The sequence below is a fragment of the Neolamprologus brichardi genome, chromosome 22 (assembly GCF_056152115.1).
Source record: "Neolamprologus brichardi isolate AB-2024 chromosome 22, ASM5615211v1, whole genome shotgun sequence".
Classification (NCBI taxonomy): domain Eukaryota; kingdom Metazoa; phylum Chordata; class Actinopteri; order Cichliformes; family Cichlidae; genus Neolamprologus; species Neolamprologus brichardi.
The window spans coordinates 19718873-19743051 of NC_142124.1; the positions used below are offsets into that span (position 1 = coordinate 19718873).

Sequence of the window (24179 nt, forward strand, 5' to 3'; positions counted from 1 at the left end):
GAGACACAGGTATTACTGCCTCTTAATGTGTGTTTTGTCTCGTTTTACACCAGCGTGCAATTACCAAAAATAGAGAGGGCATAGCCTAACATATGAAACAGGAAAACACCGCTATGTAATCCATTTGTTTCAACAAAGTAACTGTATTCTAAATACCAACCCATATAAACAGTAACTGTAGTGGAATACAGTTACTCATATTTTGTATTTTAAATGTGTAACGGCGGTACATGTATTCCGTTAGTCCCCAACACTGGCTGTGAGATTAACACAATGAGTAAATATTCCCTGTGATCCACCATCTGAGCTACCAGTGGATGATTCTGTATTCATGAAAATCAAGGTGAGTGAAATTTAATGACTTTTGCACAGACACACAAAGACAGGTTACAGTGTGCATTCACATCTTTATTGTAGCATTGTACTAGCAGGAACAGAAGGTTTGGTGCTTCTAAGGACAGGTAATGCGTGTTGCACAAACATAAGGTAAATTGGTAGCACACGTGTAGTCATTCCATTTCTTATCTGATACTACATTGGTGTGAACACAGTGTTCATTTCCTCCCTGATTATCTGGTTGTGCTCGACTCCAGTAGACAAAACGCAGTGGACAACCATCGGACCACATCCAGGTGCCTTCTTTATGGTTGTCACTGAGTCCAATCCAGGTGAGTCCCTCTGCGTGGTCAAAGTTCTGGATCAGGTTTTTCACAAAACTCTGTTCCTCTGTATTGCGGATGGACACCAGGTTGGCTCCCTGTGACAAACAGTAGACCTCTGCATCAGCCCAGGTCATGCGGGTGGCGACATATTTGTAGCAGCGGTCGTTGAAGCTCCACCAAAACTGGGGACAGGCTCCACGGTGCAGTTTAAATTTCCGTTCACCTGAAAGGAAAACAGAGTTCAGGGCTGGATGAAACTGTTAAGATGTTGAAGAGATTTTTTTTCTCAGAGTCACAGAAACAGAGGTGAAAATGCTCTGCTGGTATTGAGTAACTGCTTTATTAATTGTAGTAACTGAGCAGCAGAGAAGCACGGCTGCACAGTTGAAATAATGCCACTGGTCAAATGCATTCAGCAAAAGCTTTTCCCTCATTCACAGTTACAAAGAAGAGGAGCATAACTCTTTGTGACTCTTTATTTTATGTAGTTATATATTTATTGCATGGTAAAAAGCCTTATCAAAATCATGAATAATTAAACAGGACAGGTCAGAGCTACGAAAGGAAAAGTAAAACAGATGAGTTAATCTAACATAAAGAGAACAAAGTCCTTCCACACAGAAGGATCATCTCTTTCATTTTGGCAGGACAAATAAGTAAATAAACTATTAGGACATTAAAACGTGTTTGTTTTTTGTTGGCTTGCATATTTTTCATTCTTTTATGTTTATAGTTTGAGCACCCTAGATTATTACGATTTATTTCTTTTCTTTTAAAATTAACTTCTTTGTAACTCGACTGAGGAAAATTTGTTCTCTTTTCTGCTTGCTGTCCTCGGCTTTAGGGCTTCTCCACTACTAATTATTACATTGTCAAACTCAATTTTGCCCTTATCATGTGATCCGGCCGTTTATCCTATCCATTTTTTCTCACTGTGCTTTAAATATCAGATATGATTTATAAAAACATACAAAACTCAGCAGACAGAAGGCACCAGAATCCAAAGTAGGCGGGTAAGACACACACACACACGCACGCACGCACGCACACACACACACACACACACACACACGCACACACACACACACACACACACACACACACACACACAGTTGAGAAAACAGGTAAAACTGATCAGTGAGACAAAGAACATAAAACTAATAAAATATAATTGCACAAGTTAAAACTTGCTGAACTCTGGCACTTTCATGTTTTAGTGTTTTCTTTGTCTGAGCAATTGTCGCTTTATCAAGTCATTAAAACATCTTATCAACAAGAACATAATAAAAATTATACCAGGAAATCAAACTCTGTGTTTCGGTAAACAACGATTAAAACCCCCTCCAAAGTCTATGCTCACTGTTATAAAAAAAACCCTTTATGTTGGGATTTTCTGATTCGTTTATGTTGTATCATTTGGGATATTTACAGTGTATTTCCCTTCCTGCCCTAAAATATAACAGATGTTTTTTAATTGCATTTGCAGTGAGATATGATATTTAGAAGTGCATTTTTGTCCTTTATAAACCTCCCAGTGGTTTGGATAGACAGAGGTCTTTAGTGACTCTAAGAAGACCTTCCATTATTGATTGATTCATGCACTAAATACCCCACAGTATTTGCTTGTCTTACACATATGACATCCCATTCTTAAGCTAAAGGGTTTAATATAATAAAAGCCCAACTCACAGTCTCTAATTCATCCCAAAGGTATTCTGTCTGATTGAGGTCAGGAGTTTGAGCAGGCCAAATAAATTCTTCAACAAATTTGCTCATCAGTGCCTTTATGGGCCTTTCTTTGTGCAGTGGTGCAAAGTCATATTGGAACAAGAAGAGGCTGTTCCCAAACGGTTCACACAAAGTTGGAAACATGAAATTGTCTAAAATATCTTGGTATGCTGAAGCATTAAAAGTTCCTTTCACTGGAACTAAGGGGCCAAACTTAGTTCCTAAAAAACAACCCCACACCATAATCCTCCCTCCACACTCCCTGACACTCGGACCGGCGGCGACCTTGGGTCTCTCCTCCTCCTGCCTCCCCTTTCCCTCAACCACCTGCTGGCCTCTGTGGAAGCTCCGCCATATAGCCACCACCAAACAACGGAGTTATTTTTACGCCAGCATCCTTTCATTGTTTATACCATTACAAACAAACAAACAAACAATTAACATCGGCCCATAAAAACAAAAAATATCCATCAGCCCACAGGGCAAATGCCCGGTATGCCCGATGGCCAGTCCAGTTATGACTGTAAATATCCCAAATGATACAACACAAAACAATAAAAAAAAATCCCAACATAAAGTGTATAAATCTTACACCTATGAACATAGTCTTGGATTTTAATGACTCCAAGCAGGCCTGCTACAGTTTCTTTTTTCTTTTGTTTCTTTTGTTTCTTTTTTTATTTTCTTCTTTATAACAGTGAGCATAGACTTGAGAAGGTATTTTTAAATCTTTGTTTACAGAAACGCTCACAAAGTTTGATTTCCTGGTATCATATTGATTATCATTATGTTGATAAGATGTTTTAATGACATGATAAAGGGACAATTGCTCCGACAAAGAACAATAAAGAAGAAGAAAATCCCAACATAAAGTCTATAAATTTTACACCTGTGAATATAGTCTTGGATTTTAATGACCCCAAGCAGGCCTGCCACAGTTCATTGTGTTGTGTGTTCACTGTTATAAAAAAACAGTTGAAAGGTTTTGTTTTTTTTAATCTTTGTTTACAGAAACGCTCACAAAGTTTGATTTCCTGGTATTTTCATTATCTTCTTGTTGATAAGATGTTTTAATGACATGATAAAGCGAAAATTGCTCAGACAGAGAAAACACTAAAACGTGAAAGTGCCAGAGTTCAGCAAGTTTTAAGTTCTGGGATTATTTTTTATTATTGCCATGTGACCAAGTGAGACAGTCGCAGCCAGTGTGCTCATGTGCGCTATATGAAAGCATTTGTTTAGTATCTCTTGTAAATGAAACTAGCAACCACAAAGTAATCCGTCTCCCTTTAGAACCCCTGAGACATATATTTTAGTTTTATTTAGTTTTACTTTCTTCTGTCTCGCTGATCAGTTTTACCTGTTTTCTCAGCTGTGTGTGTGTGTGTGTGTGTGTGTGAGAGAGAGAGAGTGCATTACCTGCCTACTTTGGACTGAAAAGCATAATGACAGAATAATGCTGATATTTAATTAAAGCACAGTGAGAAAAAATGGATAAGATAAACGGCCGGATCACATGATAAGGACAAAACTGAGTTTGACAATGTAATAATTAGTAGTGGAGAAGCCCTAAAGCCGAGGAGAGCAAGCAGAAAAGAGAACAAATTTTCCTCAGTCGAGTTACAAAGAAGTTAATTTTAAAAGAAAAGAAATAAATCGTAATAATCTAGGGTGCTCAAACTATAAACATAAAAGAATGAAAAATATGCAAGCCAACAAAAAACAAACACATTTACTAATAAACACATTTTAATGTCTTAATAGTTTATTTACTTATTTGTCCTGCCAAAATGAAAGCGAGGATCCTTCTGTGTGGAGGGACTTTGTTCTCTTTATGTTAGATTAACTCATCTGTTTTACTTTTCCTTTCGTAGCTCTGACCTGTTTAATTGTTCATGGCCTTGATAAGGCTTTTTACCATGCAATAAATATATAACTACATAAAATATAGAGTCACGTTCTCCTGAATGTGCCAAGAGGAAATGACTGTTCAACAGTTAAACAATTATGAATTTCTTTGGAATTTGATTTTTTCAGGCTTATATTTAATGTTAATGGAGAGTTTTGGTCTATCTGACCAATGATATCACACCAGCAGTAAAAACACCCACTCAGGCAGCTATAAAAGAAACCATCCTACATAAAGAAGCTTCAGCAGCTCCTCGTCATACTGTGAGACTTAAAGCTTCAACATGATCTTGCTCCTCTTCTTGTTTGGTCTGGCTCTGGGTGCTCCTTCTGAGTCTCCTTCTGATGACAATGAAGTGAAGCAACAACCTGCATTTGACCAGTGGCATTATTTCAACTGTGCAGCCGTGCTTCTCTGCAGCACATAAAATAAAGCAGTTACTCGTTTCAATACCAGCAGAGCATTTTCACCTCTGTTTCTGTGACTCTGAGAAAAAAAATCTCTTCAACATCTTAACAGTTTCATCCAGCCCTGAACTCTGTTTTCCTTTCAGGTGAACGGAAATTTAAACTGCAACGTGGAGCCTGTCCCCAGTTCTGGTGGAGCTTCAACGACCGCTGCTACAAATATGTTGCCACCCGCATGACCTGGGCTGATGCGGAGGTCTACTGTTTGTCACAGGGAGCCAACCTGGTGTCCATCCGCAATACAGAGGAACAGAGTTTTGTGAAAAACCTGATCCAGAACTTTGACCACGCAGAGGGACTCACCTGGATTGGACTCAGTGACAACCATAAAGAAGACACCTGGATGTGGTCCGATGGTTGTCCTCTGCGTTTTGTCTACTGGAGTCCAACACAACCTAATAATGAGGGAGGAAATCAACACTGTGTTCACACCAATGTAGCATCAGATAAGAAATGGAATGACTACTCGTGTGCTACCAATTTACCTTATGTTTGTGCAACACGCATTACCTGTCCTTAGAAGCACCGAACCTTCTGTTCCTGCTAGTACAATGCTACAATAAAGATGTGAATGCACACTGTAACCTGTCTTTTGTGTGTCTGTGCAAAAGTCATTAAATTTCACTCACCTTGATTTTCATGAATACAGAATCATCCACTGGTCGCTCAGATGGTGGATCACAGGGAATATTTACTCATTGTGTTAATCTCACAGCTAATGTTAATATAATGAGGAAAGAAACACCCAAAATCTATATTAAACTTTTTTTTTAAATTGTTTTGCTGATAAAGCCTTATTAAAATAAAATACAGTCAAACTAACAATAAATTACTTGTACAGTGACTCTAACCTGAAAGCACCAAAGAAAGAGTTCAGCACGTCTAAATAAGAGATGTTGCTTTTGTCACAGTCCTGGGTCAGTGACCCAATGTTACTACTATTATCTTTAAGTTTTATCTTGGTTTATTACTACCAGTGTTTTGGTTTCAGTTTTGTATTTTGAGCTCCCCAGTTTATCTTGGGATGTGACTTCTAGCTCTTAGGTTTTGGTTCCCATGCTTCCTCTGTTCCTTGTCTAGTCTGTGGCTGTGTCTCAGTTCAGGGGCTGCATTCTTTGGAGGCCGCATTTGAAGGCTGATTACGTCACAGCGACGTGACAAAGGCTGTCCAAATTTGAAGGCTGCTCCAAATGCGGCCAACAAATGCATCCCCCTTTCCCCCAGATTTGAAGGATGGGTCGGGTGTATGCTTCATGGCCCAACCTGGCTTTTTATAAATAATGGATTTGTATTCATGTTGATGTTTGAAGTCTGAACACTCCAAGTGCACATGTTTCTAACGTTTGCATTAAAATGTACTTTTTCAGAGCCAAATGTTCCAGTTGAGTTCTGTTAGATCTGCTGTAGAGTTGTCATAAAGAGCTGCACATAAAAATAAAAAGGAGCACACAGTTATCATCTGTGCATGAAATCACTCACTTCTAAAGACACACTTACTCTTTGTTGTCATTTATACTTCCCAGTTTGTAGTAAGAATGTGTTTAGAGCACAGGATATAAATTGTATTTACTCTTCAGGGTGAGACTACATGCTTTTGATGTAATTTTAATTTACTGTTTAACATTTAGCTAATTATTGATTTCAACCCAAGCTAAAATGCTGCTACAGACAAGTCACCAGTTAGCAAACTGAACATTCGGCTTACAGATATATTTAACTAAAGAACTTTTTATGCAAAAACGCTGATAAACTCAATTTTTTTGAGTTTTCTTAACTTGGAAAAACTAAGTAAGCTGGAAGTTTTGCTTCTCATGGATTATTGATTAAAAGTATTGACATAATCATCACCTCTTGTTTCTGAAACTATGTTTTGGGATAAAACTAAACTTCCCTGAAAAAGTGAGGGTTAACGAATTAAATCAGTCAGTATTATTAAGTAGATTAACAATTATCTACTCACAAACATAAGTTAGAAAGATTCAATTTCTATCAGTAATTAGTTATGTAATGTACTGAGAAGTATTGGGTGGACTTCACCTTATTTGTTTTAGTATTTCATAGCCTTTAATATAAGGGACTATTTACTAAAACTATGTAATAAAATTTACCTAAACAGAATCATTGCAAATTGTTACAAATTTACTGGTTAGATTCTATCAATTGTTTTTACAGTGTATTCTTTACTTTAATTGAACATAAATGAACATTCAGATTAGAAGAAAGCTTTAAATATCCTAACTTAAAAAAAAAGTCACAAAAGGAAGAAAAAAAACATTACAACTTCATATGTATTAATCTTACAACTAACTAACAACAACTGATGACAGCCTTGATTTTTATTGTCTCTAAACAGGTCTGCCACAATCAGGGCATTCATATTCTCATGTTCTTTGTTACATAACACATTGTTTCGTATTCATTTACTGGAAAGGATTGTAAACTTCTATATCATCTTCCTGACATTTGCTGATGTGTGTGTGTGTGTTTTTTTTATAATACAATCAAACCATCTCTGATAAACCACAAAGTTCTGCTGAAACGGCCAGAGCTCAACAAGTATCAGTAAATAGCAAAATAATATTGCTGTGTGATGTCTTTGAGTTGTTTATGGTTTTTAATAAAAAACAAATCATGTGTCCTGAATGGATTTTGTATAAAAGACTTTAATTGCAAACGTGATCTTACAAATAAATAATACTTTATGTTGCAGTAAACCATGTACAACAATGTAAAACTGCACAAAAAATAGAGTTTTGTTAACTAGAGAGTTTTGCAATGACATGTAGCTTCTCTCACATATAGCTTTGAGTTTTTGGTCCCTTTATTTTATGTTTATTCTATTCAGTGCTTCTCTGTCTGTTTTCCACTGACTCTGTATCATGTTTAGTTATGATTTTCAGTCTGTGTCATCCATGCCATGTTTTTCTAGTTTTACTCTTTAGCTTGAGCTCTGTCTCTCTGTGTTAATCCTTTAAAAGACCGGCAAGGTACCCAGCTTCTCTCTCTCTCTCTCTCTCCCTCTCTCTCTCTCTTTGTTCTACCCCCAATGCGAGGGAGTAACAGCTCAAGCTGACTTAATTCAGGTGATTCATGGCCAAGCTCACAACAAATAGACCTTGGGGGACATGAGTGCCTAGGTTGGCTGAGCATTTGACCTTGACCTTCATTGTTAACACCCATGCTTCCAAAAGTTGACCTTGAAGGAAATGTCAAGATGTTCGACTAATGCCACTCTCCAGTGATATGCAGCGAGTGCTACGCTGTGGGCTCTTGCTGAATGAAGCTAGGACAGCCACTGATGTTTCTTCATTAGTGACAGTTTTCTTGCGTCCACATTTTGGCAAATCCAACACTGAACCAGTTTCACGAAACTTAGCAAGCAGTTTGCTAACTGTAGCATGGGAGATGGGTGGTCTCGTAGGGTGTCTTGCATTGAAATCTGCTGCGTTCACCAGATATCAACACAATTTCGATCCGCTACTCACGTGTTAACCTCTTCGACATGTCAATGGCTGTGAACAAAGAGAAACTTGTAAATAACTCATGAAAGAATAAAGTTATGTTGAAACCAAGCACACCATTGTCTTTCTTGTGACATTACCAATAAGTTTGATGTGTCACATGGCCCTCTTCCTATTGAAAAAACAAAAGTTGTATCCAAGATGGCCGACTTCTACATGGCCACCATGGTCACCACCCATCTTGAGGAGTTTGCCCCCTCACATATACTAATGTGCCACAAACAGGACTTTAATATCACCAACCATTCCCATGTCATTACGGTATATCCATATAAATGGCCCACCTTGTATTTAATACCCAATATTATGAGCATGCTTTTTGAACATGAATTTCACAATTCATCAAAGGACATTATGGTTTTTGTCATTCTAATATTTTTGAAGGTGCCTATGGTAAGTATCTCATTAACATTTAGTTTGTTCTGGATTTAAAAAAAAAATCATAATCTTGTTCCTCGACTTCTTTCTGTGTTTCCTTCAGCTGACCATGGAGCTAAACTACTACGTGGAAACTGTCCCACATTCTGGTACAGCTTCAATGGCCGCTGCTACAAATATGTTTCTGCAAGCATGGCCTGGGCTGATGCAGAGCTCCACTGTGTGTTTGGAGGAACATCAGTTTGTGAAAGTCCCGATCAGCAACTTTGACCCCACTGAAGGATACACCTGGATTGGACTCACAGATCTCCATAAAGAAAGAGGCTGGATGTGGTCTGATGGTAGTCCAGTGGATTTCACCTATTGGACTTCAAATCAGCCAGACAACATGGGAGGAAATGAACAGTGTTCATAAAAACTTTGGTATGAAGTGGATTGACAATCGATATTCTGAAAGTTTTCCCTTTGTCTGTGCAACTCGCTGTTCTCAGTAACTGAGATTCTTACATATTAAAGAACTAGTAACAGATCATGATCAATTATTATTTTGCGATTACTTACATATTCAAAGTAACTAGGTGTGTTGAAATTAATGAAATTAACAGTAACTCTGAGTGTACATAGCCTGTCATGTAACATGCAAACAAATTTGTATGTGTAAAGAATTACACCTGTTCTAACCTACATCTATACAAAGATGACCGAGGCTGATCTTGGTTAACTAAAAAAGGAAGAGTATTTCAGTTGAGCTGATTCCAATAAAATGAACTCTGTCAACAAGAGGATCTTTGTGTGTTTGTGTAAGGGAGTGATCAGTGGTTGTTTTGACACGGGGTGCAGCAATATGATATCCTGATAAGTGCTATTAATAACTACTGATCAGTACTACTACAATTTGTAGTTATAATAATTAAACCTTTACAATAGCAGAGAACTTTTATTGTCTCACTTCCAGGAACGTTAAACACACAGAAAGGGTAAACAGTCAAAATCAACATTTTAAGCCATATGATGATGATAATGCTATTGAGAAAAATCTACTTGTTGGCAGCTCCAGAGGTCACTTATTATTTTTCCGCATCATAACAAAATCTGAGCTATGAACTCCAGTTTATAGCTCAATGGTAGAACATATGTCTAGTTGTGGCTGCGTTGTGGTCACTAAGGACAGGGCTGAGTTTGATGAACCTGCTTCCAGGATAAGGAACCAAAAAAGAGCTGGTTGATGTGATGACGCTCATCTCCTCCTTTTGATGTCAAATTCTGTAATGGAGAGGAAACTAAAAGGAGCCTAGAAGCCTACATGGTTGCAACAGTGTTTTGTCACTGTTATAAAAGTATTGTTCTTAAAGCAACATAGTTAAAAACCTGTATATAAAAAGATTACAGTGTAAGATGATAATTATGATTCTTATTACTTCCCGTTCTGATGCTGGGTTTAAATTCACCAAGTTATCTTGACAGTGTCTACATGCCTAAATATACACAGGTGCCACCATATGATTGGCTGATTATTTATCTTAATGAGAAGTTGAACAGCTGACCCTAATACAATCTAATACAATCTAAAATGTCAAAAAAGAGCAATAACTTCCCTCCCATCCAATCACATTTTACTTTGTCACTTCTTGATTCAAAAGGAGCATTTTATTCTGTCAAAATATTGCAGAAAATAAATTTGCTTATAGTTTTATCACATGTCACAGGAAGCTTATATTTCTGATACTGAATGCAGGTGGTAGATTCAGGGACACAACAAGTGCATTTGGCCAATGATATCACAGCAGCAATGCAAGCAGCATTTCTGAAAGCTATAGAGCCTAAATAACTCGAATATAATCTTCTTTCAGTGTTTGGTTTGGCTTCTTGAGATGAACTTGAACTTTCCCTGTATCAAATTCAAATGCACTTAGACGAAACAAGCTGTCAATGAAAGAGAGTCAAATAAGAGAGAGTAAATAATTTGTTTATTTATTTATTTATTCCTCAATAACTCAATCATGATGTCATGAGTCACTTGGACTTTGTGGACATCCACGGTTACCACTTCATGCATAATGCACCTTATATGTGCATGTATATGTATATATATATGTATATGTATTTTTAGTAAGTATGGTGTATGTGTATTTGTACATCTGTGTGTGCATGTACATGTCTATACTTGTTGATACTTATAGATAGCTATTTCTTACATAGTAATAGTAGTAGTAGAATAGTTGAAATTTATTACTTGCATTTTTCCACAAATCTATATCCATAACACACTCTGGGTATGTGTGTACATAGAACCTCAGCTACTGTTGAATACATCATATTATCTTATTTATTTTGTATTTCTTGACTTTATATTCTGGTATAATCTTTGTATTCTTCTGCTATCTGTACCTGAGCGCTGGCAATGTACAAATTTATGATCAATAAAGTTTTATCTTTTCTTATCTTATCTTATTTAATGTCTTAATTGCTTATACTATAGCAACTGACATAATAAATAAAACAATGTGTGGGGCAACAGGAAGAGACCTACATTATCTTATTTGAAAATATTAAGGAAGAAAAATTTTACACTCTGTTTTCTTTTCTTGATTCATTATAGGATATTACAAAAAAATAATCTAATTCTATTCCTTTAGCATTTTAGGTGTAAATTATTTATTTATACAATCTGAAAAGACCAAAGGCATAACGTCCTGCAGGCCCACAGGTTAAAGGGGTTCCATCAATTATGGCAGGTTGTTCAGCAAAGCAGCCCCAGACTACCAACACCATGTTTGACTGTGGGTATAATGTTCTTTCTATGAAATGCTGTGTTAGTTTTATCCCAGTTTTATTTGCTCTTTCTAGAGGCTCAGTGGTTTATAAAACAAAATCCTCCCTTCTAGTTTCTCTTCATTGTTTCGAGTTGATCAGTCCCTTTAAAACATCACAAAAATTGTGATGTACTTTTTAGAAGTGCTGGATTTTAATGTATATGGTGCAAGTTCCATTACAGAGGCTGAATGCATGTCTTACACACACCCTTCAACATACACCACTGGATACATTCCTATCTTGAGTTTGCAGTAACAAAATCTTTTTTGTTGAAGCTTCTTGAAATCTCACAGGAGATCGTAGAGAGGTGGTTGTAAAAGGTTTTGTAAGCACTACCTAAGACAATTCTATGTAATCAAGACAAGTGTCATAATTTCTTGCAGTAATAAAAACTACAGTTGTTCTTGAACTGATATTCAGATGCAGACACAAAGGTCACACTTCAGTCATTGCACACAATAACTCATTTTTATATAGCATTTCCCACACACAAAGGCAATTCAAAGCATTTTACAGAATACAATAAAACAATTAAAGGTAACATCAAAGGAGCTCTTTTAAGTCAATCTGTAATTTGACAAAACGTAATTTAAAAAAACACAGTATGTTGTGACTTCCATCCACACATAAAGCTGCTGCCAGTTGAGTTGGTTTTTGTTTGTTTGAAAAGTTTGCAAAAGAAACCCATTCACCCAGCCTCCCTGTCATACATGCCAGTGTCAGGTAAATAACATGCAACCACCTGAGGTGCAGGAAAATCTGAATACTTGTGTCACCATAACAAATAAACAAAACATAGATATTCACTTTGGCTCTTACACAGTACAAGCTGTTTTTTAATAATAATGATAATAATAATGATAAATGTTATTTATAAAGCGCCTTTCAAGACACCCAAGGACACTTTACAATAGGATAAAACACATAACAAACACACTGAGGGCGATCGTGGCTCAAGAGTTGGGAGTTTGTCTTGTAACTCGGAAGGTTGCCGTTTCGAGCCCCGGCTTGGACACTCTCGGTCGTTGTGTCCTTGGGCAAGACACTTCACCTACTGCCTACTGGTGATGGCCAGGGCTGATGGTGCAATATGGCAGCCTTGCTTCTTGCACAGGGCAGCTGTGGCTACAACTGTAGCTTGTCTCCACCAGTGTGTGAATTTGAGAGTGAATGAATAGTGGAGTTGTAAAGCGCTATATAAATGCAATCCATTATTATTATGGAAAAATGACAAAACGAAGAACAATAAAACAAAAGAACAAGATACAATTAGTGTTTCTAAGTTTTTCTAAATGTAGTTGTTTTAGTCTCTTTGCACAGGAGCCCAGTCTGTGTTACAAGAGCTTTATTGCCATTTCTCCATTTGGGATCTGCCCAAAGAAACACAATCACCACACTCAGTATCTACTTTCAAGATGTAGTTTTATGGGAGAACCTTTCCTGAGTTTCCCTTTTAATGTCCTCATCACTTTTTTATACACTCATTTGTTTTTATCTGTTTTATTGCCATTGACAACATTTTATCTGTCTTCCTTTAAACTTGATGATTTTATGACATGAGTGACGGTTGGGTTTGCTGCCCTTGTGAATTACTTTTTAGCACTGACCTGGAAAAGTGCTTAATAAACATTATTTAGACTATTTTATGTTCACTTACAAAAACACATAGTGGCCAGCTTTTGTATGTCTATCTATAAAACATGCCTGTTTTATTAGAAATAGCATAGGACTACAGAGGAGTCGAAAGTTTCTACTAATATTTGAAAGGAATTTATATTTATGGATCGTGAGGCTGACAGTGTGTCTCAAAATCTGAAGTGCACATGTGATGTGATCTGTTTAGCAGTCGATATGTGCACTGTGTTTAATGACCTTAGAACAAATAGGCCTTGAAGTTTCTCAAACTTTTCCTGTTCAGGAACTGTGGAATTGAACTTCAAAACTTGTGTGTAACTCCTCAGTTTTTGATATAGACACTCATACAGAGGCCATGTTGTCTTTTTTATTGTTAACCATGAAATGAGTTCACTAATTGTCATCACTAAAGAAATGCTTCCTCCTTTTAATTGCCAGTTGCAGTTTATTTTTATCCAAACACACACAATGCACCTTTCTGATTGACTATGATGTGTTTATACAAACAGATAAAAACATATTATTACACTTTAACATGTACAAGCCAGAAGGCTTAAATATTTGTTGCTGAGGGCAGAAAAGAAGCAGGTCAGAGAGATGATGGTCACAAGTTTTATTTGCTGTTAAATTCTGAAATGAAGGGAAACCATTCAGATGCTCTATTTAGCGTCTCATAGGCCTTTATTGCCTAAATCTATTTAAATGGTGAAACACAAAAGTCACAATTCATGTTTGATATTTTATTTATCAGTTGTTCCATAGAAAGTGTTATTCTCTTTCACTAAAATTGAATTTTGGCAGATTCTTACTGCAGCACAAACCTCCTATAGCATGTTTAAAAACAACAAATTAAACAAAATGAATATATTTGAAATATCCTGCCCATAGAGTGAGATGCCTCGATGGGGGTTTGCTATCTCAGAGTTTGCACTTGGTGACCTCCAAGTCAACCATGAACAGTCATCTCTGCTACGTTTCTTTTCAGTTTTTTTTAATTGACACTAAGCTGGCCTGCTATAATCAGTTTATTTCTGTGCTGTTATAAAAACGAAAACAGTGTAGAGAGTTTTTTGCCTCATGTACTGGAAAAGCTCAGATACTTTTATTTCCCCTTACTGGTATACATGTTCGATGTTTTTCTGATAAGAAATTATATTTTTATAATATAATAAAAATATAATTGTCTGACTTTTATTGAGCATCAAGCAAATTTATTTGGCCTCCTATGATGTTCTCTGACCTTTATCTAGACAATGACCAATGATATCTCAGTGATCAGTGAAAACAACCTCTCAGGCAGCTATAAAAGAAACCAGCCCCAAATCTCTGCAGAGACCTGAACATCCTGTAGGAAGAAGCTTCAGCAGTGTAGTTTAGCACTAAGCTCTGTGAGCCCTTAATTTAGTAAGGCCTATATATATGAACTGTCATATAAAAACAATACAATAGTCACTTTTAGTGACACAGACATGTAAACACAAATCTGAATTATTCAGAGTTGTAACTAACTATTTAGTTTTTGTCAGAAGGGCTGGTCAGTTTGAATTGTGCTAGTGGAAAAAGGGGTAAAAGTGAAAGTTTTGAAACGCATTTGACTGATTCCATCATGTTCATTGTTCAGAAACACTTTCAGAGGCATAGAAAAGAAGGAAACCTGCCATCTGGTCTCAAATTTAGGATCTCAGCAGTACAGATCAGTTTAGTTTCTATCACTGACAAAATTCATGATCTTGTTCCTGTCTTCTTCAGAAAACCAGCGATTCAAGTAACTGTCCCCTATTCTGGTGGTACTTCAACAACCGTTGCTATAAGTATGTAGCTACACCAGTGAGCGGGGTTAATGCAGAGTTCCACTGTTTGTCACAGGGAGCCAACCTGGTGTCCATCCACACCAGTGATGAAGAGAGTTTTGTCAGATCCCTGTTCGGGAACTCTGACCTTACTCAGGCACCCACCTGGATTGGACTCAGTGATGTTCACAGAGAGGGCAGATGGATGTGGTCTGATGGCTCTGTGGTGCACTTTTCTAACTGGCTTGCAGGCGAGCCAAACAACCTGGGAAAAAACGAACACTGTGTGCAAAACAACTTTGGTCCTGTTAAGAAGTGGAATGACGACCCATGCTCTCGTGGTTATCCCTCTGTTTGTGTAAAACGCAATGCTTGTGTTTAGAAACGAAGACACTAATTCAACATTAGACAGTTAACCTGTCTAATGCACCTGAAGTGCAAGGCTGGAGTAATGAAATTTAAGGACTCTGTAATACTATATTAAACAGGTGTTTTCATAATGCATTTGTTTGTTTGGTTGTTTTTCTGGATAACTTTAAATCAATAAAATGAAAGTGTTGCACAGCAATAGCCAGTTACCATCTCTTTTATTTCATGATTATTATCTTGGTTTCTTTCTTATTTAAATGCAAGAAGAATTCTTTCAAATAAGGAGCTCGAGGACTTCCTGGGCTGTTTAAATGGGCCAGAGTAAAACAGAACAGCAAATCAGTGCACAGAGGACATTAGAGCCAGTGTCTCTAACACACCCTGCTGTCAAAATCTGATCAAAGTAACCAGTGCATGACAGAGTGGTCAGAATCCAAACACACATCTTTGTCTGCACAATCAGCTCAATGAGACTTTAATGGACTGGACTGGTACTTTTTTTAGCACCTTTCTACTCAGTTGAGCTCTCAAAGTACTTTCTACTTCAAAGCTTCAAATACAGCAGCATCTCTGTAATGTGATTTACTTTTGCTGTGACAGCAGAATACTACTACAAGTGTGCTGTGTACGTTTTTTTTAGGGTTCAGCCATGTAGAAGAGCACTCCTGAGAGGAAAAGATGTTTGTGGTTTGAATTTTCACAGCTGGAATGTAACTACCTGTTATTTACTTTGTGGCCACTTGAGGGCAGCAGAAAAAAAGTCAGTGTGACACTGCTGATGTCAGATGATTGATTAACAGGTGACTTATCAATACTTTAAGATGCATTATGATGAGTTGTTTTAAGCATGTGTGCATGACAAATAACACGTTAGATACTCTGTAGTAGTCATATATCTAATAATAATAGTAGTTACATATTATCTTGGAATAATTTATATGTTGAAATTAAAAAAAAAAAATCTACCTTCACGTGTTACAATTTATGTGATACTCATGGGTGATTGAAAGGCTGTGTGTTCATCTTTAAGATCCTGACCCCACCTGGGCAGTGCAGATCAGTCCTGTCAGTGACAGAAAGCATGATCTTGTTCATCTTCTGTTTAGTCTGGCTCTAGCTGCTTTGTCTATGTGAGAGACAGGAAGTGAGATACAGCTTGGTGAAGGTTCTGGTTCTGATACAACTTCAGTGTCTGCTCGGCACTCTGGTGCTTATTTAACCACAGCCATGACCAGGGCTAATTCAGATGTTGTTAAGGGTAACAATATTGAGAAGAAATGAAATGATGCCATGTGTTCTGATATTTTCCTTTTATTTGTGGAACCAACATAGTGCTAGAAACAAAGATACCTGCATATTCAATAATCTGTTCACCTGTGACATGCTCACATCCATGGTCCTCCACATTAGCTCCCAGTGTACATTTTTATGTTTCTGTGAACTGTTTCTATTACTTCCTGTTTACACCACCAAGTCCGTGTCCTCGTTCCTCTGTCCATAAGACACACTTTGAAGTAGAATTTTTAATTTATTATTTAACATTTAGGTAAATAGTGATTTAAATGTGAGCTAAAATGCAGCTACACACAGGTTACAAGTTAGCAAAACTAACTGTTTGCAAATATCATATCAAATGTCATACAAAGGCCCTGTATTAGTCATTTTAAATATTAACTTGTACATGACCGAGACATGAAAACACACACCTCAGTGAATTCTTCAGGGATTTAACAATTAAGATGTAACCATGTTTTGTAGCCAGTTGAGGGCAGCAGTTGATTAAGTGAGTGTGACGACGATCAACCTGCTCTTAAACGCTGTAATGGAGGAAATCAACACAAGCATATTTTGCTTTACGAGCCATCGTTAAAGTTTTGGATTTTTTTAAACAAAAAACACACAGTGTGTGTGTTTTTTTGTAGACTATTCTTCTAACTCTTAACAGACTGCTAACATGTAAGCAAAAGGCTATATTTGTTATTTATTTGTAGTAAACTGAAATAAAAACACATTACTAAAAAAATCTATTCTAAGATTCATGTGACACATGACTGTTAAGTTAGGTAGAACATGAAGTTCTTTGCTGACCTGTTTATCTTATTTGTAGCTGTGCAAAAGCAAAAGCTTTATCCAGTTTCATATTATGACAACTACAACAACCACTCTGAAGTTTATACAACAAAAACAAGACACTGGGTGTCAATTTAGGGATCTACAGTTCTCAGCTAACACTCTTTGACTCTGAAAGTGAGTCAAAGGAGTGAGGCTGACTCATGAAGTTCAAGTACACTTCTAGTTTAACATTTGAGAACAGCAGCACAGCACTATATCTGATTTTATGATTCCACTGGCTGTAGCTCAGGCGGTAGAGCAAGTCATCCAGTGATCGGAAGGTTGGTGGTTCAATCTCTGGCTCCTCCAGTATGTCAAGTATCCTTGGGCAAGACACTAACCCCGAGTTGCTCTCTGATGCATCCATCGGAATATGAATGTGTGTGAATGTAGTTAGAAAGCACTATGTGCATGTTGTATAGAGTGCTTTAAGTACTCCGGGAGAGTAGAAAAGCGCTATATAAGAATCAGTCTGTTTACCATTCACTACTACTACTCTCACACTTCCAAACTAATGACAGGCTACATGCTTGAACATTATCGGTGTTTAATGTGGCTGCTATTTTATCAAATTAAGTAAACTGGCCTGTGTGAGCTACCATAGAGCGAGATGCAGGGTACACCCTGGACAGATTGCCAGTCTGACAAAGGACATGTTATTAGCAGTACAAGAATAAAGATTTTACCATTAGTAGAAAATTTAACATTAGCTGCACTAGGTAGTTAGTTATAGGTGCAAAAACTCCATGTGTTGAGAGGTAGGAGGGAATTAACATTTTATTAACATTCAGCCTGGTCTTATTGAGCAACAATGCAAACAGCTCTCCCAGTCCCCACAGACTGTGAAGTTTTTAAAGTGTGGAAGCAAGAGATTATTAACAACCAGGTCAAATTTATGGGAAACTGCATGAGCTGGCAGGGACCATCTGAATGCCCTCCCCGGCTTTCTTAAGACTGACAATGAATAAATAAATAAACAATAAATAATAAACAATTTGTGAAATCTGTTACGTAGATTTCTTACCAGGAATTTTACTAATAACATATGGATTGCAAAATTTTAAAATGCAGTAAACTATCTGCTGTGAACCACTTGTTGTTGTGGATTAAACAACAAAAAAAACAACAATATAAACCAATATAAATACTGGACATTTCTTGTAAATCACTGCAGTAATTTTAAGACCAAAAGGAACTTTTACACACAGGTAAGAGGTAACAGAAAGTATTTACATGACACTGTTATGAAAAAAAAATCTTCTTTGTACTTCAGGACAACATTACATTTTTTCAGTGCTTTATCATTTTAGTGCTTGTTGTTCAGCTAACGCCATCTTTTGCATTACATTTAAACTATCGTCACAGCTAGTGACAAAATAAAGACCTTCCCTCTACATATAGGAAGCAACTGCCATCTCTACCTGTCTGTGAAACTTTCTCAGTAAATGGCATTGGTGTGTTTTGTCCTTTAATAAAATTAATAAAAGAAGATTTATTTCTGATTGCAATCCAGAGTATATTAATAAAACTGGTCTTAAGATATCTGCAAACTTTGTGACATCATGTTGAATTTATAATAAAGTGTAACTTAAAAATAAGGATTAGGGTTAGGGCAGCCCTGGCATCGATTCTGTTCATAATTTTTATGGACAGAATTTCTGGGCGCAGCCAAGTGGCCGACACGTTCACTTGGGTCTCAGACTCTCATCTCTGCTTTTCATGGATGATGCGCTTTTGTTGGATTCATCAGGTGATGGCCTCCAACTTGCACTGGAACGGTTTGCAGCCAAGTGTGAACCAGTGGAAATGAGAATCAGCTACTCCAAATCTTAGGCCATGGTCCTAACCGGAAAAGGGTAGAGTGCTGTTGTCCTCTAGCCCTGTAAACCCTGTGTTAGAGAATAAAATTAGTATTAATGTCATGTTAAGTGGGTCTAACTCTTGGCTCCGCCTGGAGCCTGCATCCACACCACAATTACCTAGAAACCAAAATCAGTGAGTAAATACAAACTTCACACTTGCAAACAACTGTAGGGTCATAGGAGTAATAAGGCATCCAACACCACAGACACAAGTGTGCCATGTGCAGTTTATTTCCCCAAATCATTAAAAACACTACTGTTGCCACAATTTCCCCAAATCATGGATCATCCCATCTGTTTAATCAAAACTACTGTAACCAGTAACTTTTCTTAAGTAATGTCACTCACTTGTTTTCACACTATGAGCTCAACAGTGATATGATAATGAGCCCAACACTAAGATGTTCTGTAATCACTACACAACCTGCTTCATTTCACTCATGTCTGCCTGTGTGATGCCAAATCCTCCACAAAGACCCTCAGAAAAAAAAAAAAACATTAGCAGCGGAGCGTCCAGAGGTCAGGTCTGGATCAACAGATTCCAGAGGTGCTGCTGTAAATCATGTGGTCAGCCCTCCCTTTCTGTGAAAGGAGTGATACTGATTTTAACACAGTATGTGTTAAAATGTGTATTCATTGTGCATTGAATACACATTTTCCCACTGTACTGTGTTACTATAACCAACAAGCAGCCAGTAAAACACAGTTTCCTCCACACAAAATCAGTAACACAGAAAAGTGGCAGCTAAAGGGTCAAGTCGGCAAGGCCCGCCCACACTCATGTGGACTTCCAGTCTCTGCTGTCCTCCTGCTCCTGCAAAACAAGCAAACAAAAACACATACATCCACATTTTTTTCACTGTTTGGGGTGGATTAGGCATTAGAAGTGACTAATCCTTAAATAGTTACTGTCTTCTCAATTTCAAGTCAGTCACACTTGCTCCACACCATTAGTCCAGTCACAGTCCATTCATATGCATTAATACCAATGACATATATTTGTACCAATCAGTGCTGACAGTGGAAAACCGTGCACTAATTTAAGTATATACTGACAGCAATATTACGTCATTCCAAAAATAAAAACAATTCTTATTGCTTTTGAAATGGATTGAATTGCTACAATCCTTTTAAACACAAGACTCATCTAATATGGTCAGCGTCCTAGGTAGATGTACTTCTCCTAAGCCATTGTAATCTGGAGAAGCTCACCTTGTATTTGCTCTCAGTAAAGTATTTTATAGCACTTTTACTCCCAATCTTGCAGGCCTGCTTTTAAATCACCAACACACAAAATATCACTCCCAGAGGGATGATACCTGGCAGGTTTTTTCCTAAGTGCACTGTTGCAAAAAAACCAAAACATATTAGGCGTTGTTCAGGACATGTCTAAATATATATGAAAAAATAAACCTGTGTTTCTCTTACAAAAAGAAAACAACCCTAACCTAACTGGCAGAATCAGTCTGGTACTAAAACAAAAAACCCCAAATCTGCCAGAAATCACAGGAAAAGTTTTGCTTTCTGGTGACACAACATGCTGTAGGGATTAGAGCCTGCCATGCAGTGCTGCAGTCACTGCTTCTGTTCATGTTCCCCTCATCATATTTACTGGTTGCCCACAAGTGCTCCAGAATATCACACAATTCTGGAAAGTCTGGGGCCAACCAACATAGATCCACCTGCTAAATACACCGAGAAATTTTCCCCCTTTTTTATTAGCAGCTGCACAGTTCCCGCAACACTAATGTTTACCATTAAATGCTTCCTAAAAACTTCATGGCAGTGTTTCATCACTGGAATGTGAATTTCTTCCCCAGGTCTGTGCTTTTTACACTCATTTTTCATTTTCACAGACCCAATCATTTCATTTAGCTTTTCACCCTTTTTTTTTTTTTTTCTCCAAAAGTAAACGTGTAACATGTCATCATGTATTTCACAAAACAAGTTTGTTTTTATGTAATCAGAGGTGTTTATCTGGGTGCAGGCTTCACCCATACATCAGAAACAGGAAACTCATTTCAACACTCTGCTACATCTTATTCACTATAATCCAGTCATCTTTCCTTGATCTATTAACAATCAACTAATTTGCATATCAGCTGATAACCCACTAAGCTGACAGGACAACAGAAATGCATGTTCAAAATATTATCACAAAAGAGAATTTCCTTCATACAGTAAATTACTTATGCTGCACCAATCAAGCAGAAAGCATCTCACAATTCACTATGTTAACAACCAAATTTATTGTCTGATCCCTGTTGGTCATACCAAATCTCTCTTTTTTTTCCCCCTTTCACAAAAGTTAAACTGTTGTCCTGCAACCTAGAGACACTCAACATTTGATAACAAGTGTCTGTTAAATTTACACTGTTTTAACACTGATGAGACATAACAAGCTGATCTTCATTGCATGTGTGTGTGTGTGTGTGTGTTAGTTGAGAGGTTCAATGGATGTGTGTGCAGTGGAGCTGCATATTCAGCAGGGCATGTCCTTAAAGCTACATTTCCTTCACATTTCTCTGTTTATGTGTGTTTGTGTGCATTTTATTTTTACCTTTGTTGCGACTCTTTCTCAACCTCCACAAGACAGACAGCCACAGTTTTCCAACCCAATTTTCACATTAACAACAACAGACTTCATTTTTCCTCCATGCTCTCTTCCCACTTCTCACAGCTTCTGTCTCTCTCCCACATCTGCAGCAGTTCACGGTTGTGGCGTGTCAGGAGCCCAGTGGGCTGTTCTTCTTCAGCTTTGCCTTATGTCTTTCACTCTTTTCAGTTTCTTCCTTTCCCATTTCAACTCCCAGTATGGCAAATATGAAACTCAGACAGTCTTCTCAAGTCCATTCATACACAGTGATGTCGCTGGTGAACCTCTCAGCTTGTGATTGGGAGCACATGCTTCCATCGACAATTGCATTTGTACATGCTGCTGAACCCTTTAAGGTTTAAGGTAGTGACCGAAAGAACAAGATTTTGGATACAAGCGGCCGTAAAAAGATTTGCCTTAAGGGTGGCTGGCCTCTCCCTTAGAGATAGAGTGAGAAGTTAAGCCATCCGAGAAGGTCTCAGAGTAGAGCCGCCAGTTGAGGTGGTTAGGGCATCTGACAAGGATGTTCCCCCGGACAAGCTGGAGGAGGTGGCTGGGGAGAGGGAGGTTATGGGTTCTCTTCTTAGGCTTCCCCATGCCTGGCCCCAGATAAGCGGAAAAAGATGGATGGATGGATAGTAAATAAAATGTAATTCTCTATTAACCCCAGTGACTGTGGTGTTTGTAAAAGCATGTTTGTTTTTTTGTTTTTAAATCTCAAAACTTCATGAACTCGTTAATATGGAATTAAATGATCCTTTAACACTTGAAGCTACTGTAGGTCATGCTCTCCTTCTGCACTCCCGAGCTGCCAGCCTCTCTCACCTTTTCTCTTTGTTCATGTTTGATTGTAGGAATGGAGTCCGCTGTGCAGGTCACCAAATACTACTGACACAAGTACCTGAACTTTGCTGTACTGTAATTTATTGTATCATAAAAGTCCTTCTTGACAAAATGAAACATTTAGATTAGATGTTAAAACGTGAGCTCTCCACTCCCTTTTTTCATAACAGGAAACCTGCATAAAATTGGATCAATTATGGAAGGCCTACTTAGAGTAACTAAATAACTCTCTATACAGTAGTTTCTATATACAAACCAATTGAAGGCTGTAAAAAGATAGATGTGCACTTACAGTTGTCAGTTTCCACTGTTAGAAATGTTACCAGGAAACTTCAGTAAAGAGATATGGTGGAAGCTCAGATGAACAAAGCTTTAAGATGATCACACAAACCTCTCACGAGTGCCAAATATCTGCAGGACAGTGTAGCTGACACAGCAGTGGTAATGATCTGCTTTTAGATTAGACTGGTTACTGCAGGGGTTTTATTTTGGATGCTTTACAATTGTAATAGACACAAGGGTGAAGTGAAGTAAATCTACTAAACCAAAGGTGTTAATAGTTGATCTATTTTGTCATTTACTCCAATCAGGCCTGCCACAGCAGTCACATATCTCTGGGTCCAGTACTAAGAGAGGATCCTCTTGATTGTGTGGAGTTCATTCTGTCTTTGTGTAATGGAGCAACTCAGGAGTTTTTACCTGCTAGAGCTCTGACCTGTCCTGTTTGATTAGTCATTCTGCTGATAACGCCTTTATGGTGCAATACATACAAATCACACAGCAAAAAAAACAAACAACATTTGTTCCTGATTTTGGAATTTGATCTTTTTTTTTCTGGTTTGTGTTTAGTGTGAAAACACCCTCTCAGAAAGCAATAAAAGAAAGCAGCTCCAACTCTGTGCAGGAATCCCGTACAAAGAAGCTTCAGCAGCTCTTCATCAAAGGTTGAGACTTAAAGCTCCTACATGATCTTGCTCCTCTTCTTGTTCAGTCTGGCTCTGGGTGCTCCTTCTGAGTCTCATTCTGATGGAAGTGAAGTGAAGCTAAAACTTGGTAACCATCCCATACCCCTGGAAGCTCTCACAGCTTCTGTCTCTCTCCCACATCTGCAGCAGTTCACGGTTGTGGCGTGTCAGGAGCCCAGTGGGCTGTTCTTCTTCAGCTTTGCCTTATGTCTTTCACTCTTTTCAGTTTCTTCCTTTGCCATTTCAACTCCCAGTATGGCAAATATGAAACTCAGACAGTCTTCTCAAGTCCATTCATACACAGTGATGTCACTGGTGAACCTCTCAGCTTGTGATTGGGAGCACATGCTTCCATCAACGATTGCATTTGTACATGCTTCTGAACCCTTTAAGGTTCAAGGTTTAGGGCAGTGGTGCTGTCTGTTCATCTTGTTGACTCTTGAAGTCAACGCCGTGGCTCTCGAACTGCATTTTGTCTTCAGGGAGAGATTGATCGTCCTCGAAGCTTGTTCTTCAGGCTAAAATGTA

The 24179-nt window shown here is 37.8% G+C and overlaps 2 protein-coding genes across 2 annotated transcripts; one reads left to right on the plus strand and one right to left on the minus strand.

The window, feature by feature from the left end:
• Positions 1 to 451: 451 nt before the first annotated feature.
• Positions 452 to 7946, minus strand: LOC148096747 (C-type lectin mannose-binding isoform-like). The gene is made up of 3 exons (XM_087834830.1): positions 7922 to 7946; positions 5392 to 5460; positions 452 to 885 (listed from the first exon to the last, which is right to left on the minus strand). Exons 1-3 carry the CDS (start codon positions 7944 to 7946, stop codon positions 452 to 454), a joined length of 528 nt encoding a protein of 175 aa, XP_087690956.1.
• On the plus strand, positions 4575 to 5286 carry LOC102787740 (lactose-binding lectin l-2-like). Its single transcript, XM_087834801.1, has 2 exons — positions 4575 to 4667; positions 4850 to 5286. The coding sequence occupies exons 1-2, from the start codon at positions 4583 to 4585 to the stop codon at positions 5284 to 5286; spliced, it is 522 nt and encodes a 173-aa protein (XP_087690927.1). The 5' UTR covers positions 4575 to 4582.
• Positions 7947 to 24179: the final 16233 nt, after the last annotated feature.